We start from the raw sequence: 2,504 nt of genomic DNA, 5'->3' as shown, positions 1-2,504 counted from the left end.
TTAAGTTGTAGCATCATCTGGGCCCATCTGTCAGAACTCAAAGAAAAGGTGCTGTGGCAAGTGCAGACACAAGGAAGGTAAAGCAGGAGGCACCGCAGACCTTCAAACCAGAGACCTGAGGCCCTCAAGGCATCCTACAGGCTTTGGTTCCTCAAGGCCTAAGGCCAGTCTCCATAGGCCGCCTGAGCCAGAACCTTTGCGTCCTGCCCAGCCGTGTCAGGGCAGGTCCTGCTATGACCTCACCAGGAGCCATTGTGAGGGTTCTACCAGCAGGTGTGACGCTGTGGCTCCGCCTGGATTCTCTGGATGAATTGAGAGGAGCTGTGGAGTGGTGCCCTGTGCGACTTTATTGTTTCTAGAGAGGTTGTGTGTGTGTTTTTTGTTGGTTTTTATGTGTGCTATGTATGTGTGTATGTGTCAGTGTGTGTTTACAGGTTTGCTTGTGTGTGTGGCTTGTGTGTGTGCGCGCTTGTATTTGTATGTGTGTGTGTAGACGTGTGTGTGTGTGTGTGTGTAGGTTTGCTTGTGTATGTGTGTGGTATATGTATGTGTTTTGTGTTTAAGTCCACTTGTGTGTGAGTACCTGTTTGTGTGTGTGCACCTGTGTTTCTTGGTTTTTGTGGCTGTTGGTTGTTTGCTGGGATCTTAGTTTTCTATCTTTTTTTTTATTATTATCGTTTTTACTTAAAATTTCTTCTTTCTTTCTTTTATTTATTCTTTTTCTTTCTCTTAGGTAGCATTTACACTTTGTCGCCTAACATGAGCTCTGATAGCGAAGAGGAGTCTTCAAGGTTCAAGTCTGAGTCCAGCTTCTCTTACAGAGAGAGCTTCCACTCTCAATATATAGCCTTGAAGACCATTGGCCAGGGAGGCTATGCCAAAGTAAAGCTGGCCTACCACCGCCTCACAGGGACCCCAGTGGCTGTCAAAGTGCTTCGAAAAAAGAAACTGTGGTGCTATCCAGTCATGTCCGAGGTAGATATCATGATGACGGTCAACCACCCCAACATCATCTCACTCCTCCAAGTGATTGAGTCTGAGAAGAGAATATACCTCGTCATGGAGCTGGCCGAGGGACAACAGCTTTATCAATACATCCGAAAGGCTGGCCACCTGCAGGAGGACGAGGCCCGGGGGATATTCAGGCAAATACTGAGTGCTGTGAGCTACTGCCATGAACTTGGAATAATCCATCGGGACCTGAAACCGGACAATATCATGGTGGACGGGAACGGAAAAGTCAAAATCATCGACTTTGGCCTCGGCACACAAGTCAAACCTGGGCAGAGGTTAAGTTTTCACTGTGGCGCTTACTCCTATGGCGCCCCTGAACTCTTACTTGGCAAGCTATATGATGGCCCCAAGATTGACATATGGACCTTGGGAGTCGTCTTATATTTCATGGTAGTAGGGAAGGTCCCATTTGATTCTGTCAACACACGAGAACTGCGAAGGCAGGTTGTGGCAGGGAAGTATACTGTCCCCTCGAACTTGTCAGAAGAACTCCGGGACCTGCTTAGCCACTTAATGACAGTCAACCCCAAGTTTAGGCCCACAGTGACCGAGGTGATGACATACCCCTGGCTCAGGGAAGACTTGGAGGCTTCACCAAATCACTGTGAGGAAATGGTCCCCAGCTTGCCTGACCCGGCAGTCGTAGAAGCCATGGAATATATGGGGTTCCAAGCCAAGGATATCAAAGATTCGTTATGCCAAAGAAAGTACAATCAGACCATGGCATCCTATTGCTTACTGCAAGAGCAGGCTCTCCGCAGGCAAGACTGTACAACCTGGGCTCAGCCTGTGAATCCAGGGGCGACTCCATTCCCTTCCCTTGAAGATCCTGCTGCTTTCCCTCTAGAACTGAGGAGGAGGGGAAGTGAGCCGACCCTTGGCACATTACTCAGAGGGCCAGCCACTTATGGTCCTGTGCCTGCCTATGGCCAGCAGGTGGGTCAGAGAGGAAGCATACGTTCCACTGGGTCTGCTCTCCCTCTCTGCAGGCCACTCCAGAGGTCGCCCACACCGGATCAAACCCACCAACACACCAAGAGTGCTCCCTGCATTTACTCAAGGTGCAGCAGCAGGGAAAACACGGAAGACTTAGGCTCCCACGGCTCCTCAGCAGAGGGCAAGCCCACCCACAGACAGGGCCAGCCCAGGGGCTTGAAGGGATGGATAAGGAGGATGGGAAGCGCCCTGACAGGACTGTGTTGCTGCTTTCCCTCAAGGAAGAAACCTCGCCTAGGGCAGAACAGAGTCTCCCCACAGAAATGAGGCACCAGGAGGGAGTGTGGAGAACAAGCAGCAGGCATGGCCAGGGTACCTTTCTGTGTTTTGAATGTATCTATTTTACTCATGTCTGCTTCAAAGGACACCTCATAATAATGTGTGTTTATAGCGTACAATGCTTTGGGAAGCTAGATCCAGACACCGTGGAACCTATCAACGTATCTAGCATCCCAGAAGACAAATTTCACTGTACCCTCAGTGTGGGAAATCTA

The 2,504-nt window shown here is 49.9% G+C and overlaps 1 protein-coding gene across 1 annotated transcript; it reads left to right on the top strand.

Annotated features, from left to right (window-relative positions):
- The first annotated feature begins 759 nt into the window (after positions 1-759).
- LOC101986690 (sperm motility kinase 2B-like) lies at positions 760-2,277 on the top strand. Its single transcript, XM_005363352.1, has one exon. The coding sequence runs from the start codon at positions 760-762 to the stop codon at positions 2,275-2,277; it is 1,518 nt and encodes a 505-aa protein (XP_005363409.1).
- Positions 2,278-2,504: the final 227 nt, after the last annotated feature.

The sequence above is a fragment of the Microtus ochrogaster genome, linkage group LG9 (assembly GCF_000317375.1).
Source record: "Microtus ochrogaster isolate Prairie Vole_2 linkage group LG9, MicOch1.0, whole genome shotgun sequence".
In the NCBI taxonomy this organism is placed as follows: domain Eukaryota; kingdom Metazoa; phylum Chordata; class Mammalia; order Rodentia; family Cricetidae; genus Microtus; species Microtus ochrogaster.
Note: the sequence above shows the minus strand (reverse complement) of the source record. Positions and strands in the feature narration are given on the sequence as shown.

Coding starts and splice junctions, on each gene's coding strand:
- LOC101986690 (XM_005363352.1), top strand. CDS start 760: ATGAGCTCTGATAGCGAAGAGGAGTCTTCAAGGTTCAAGTCTGAGTCC.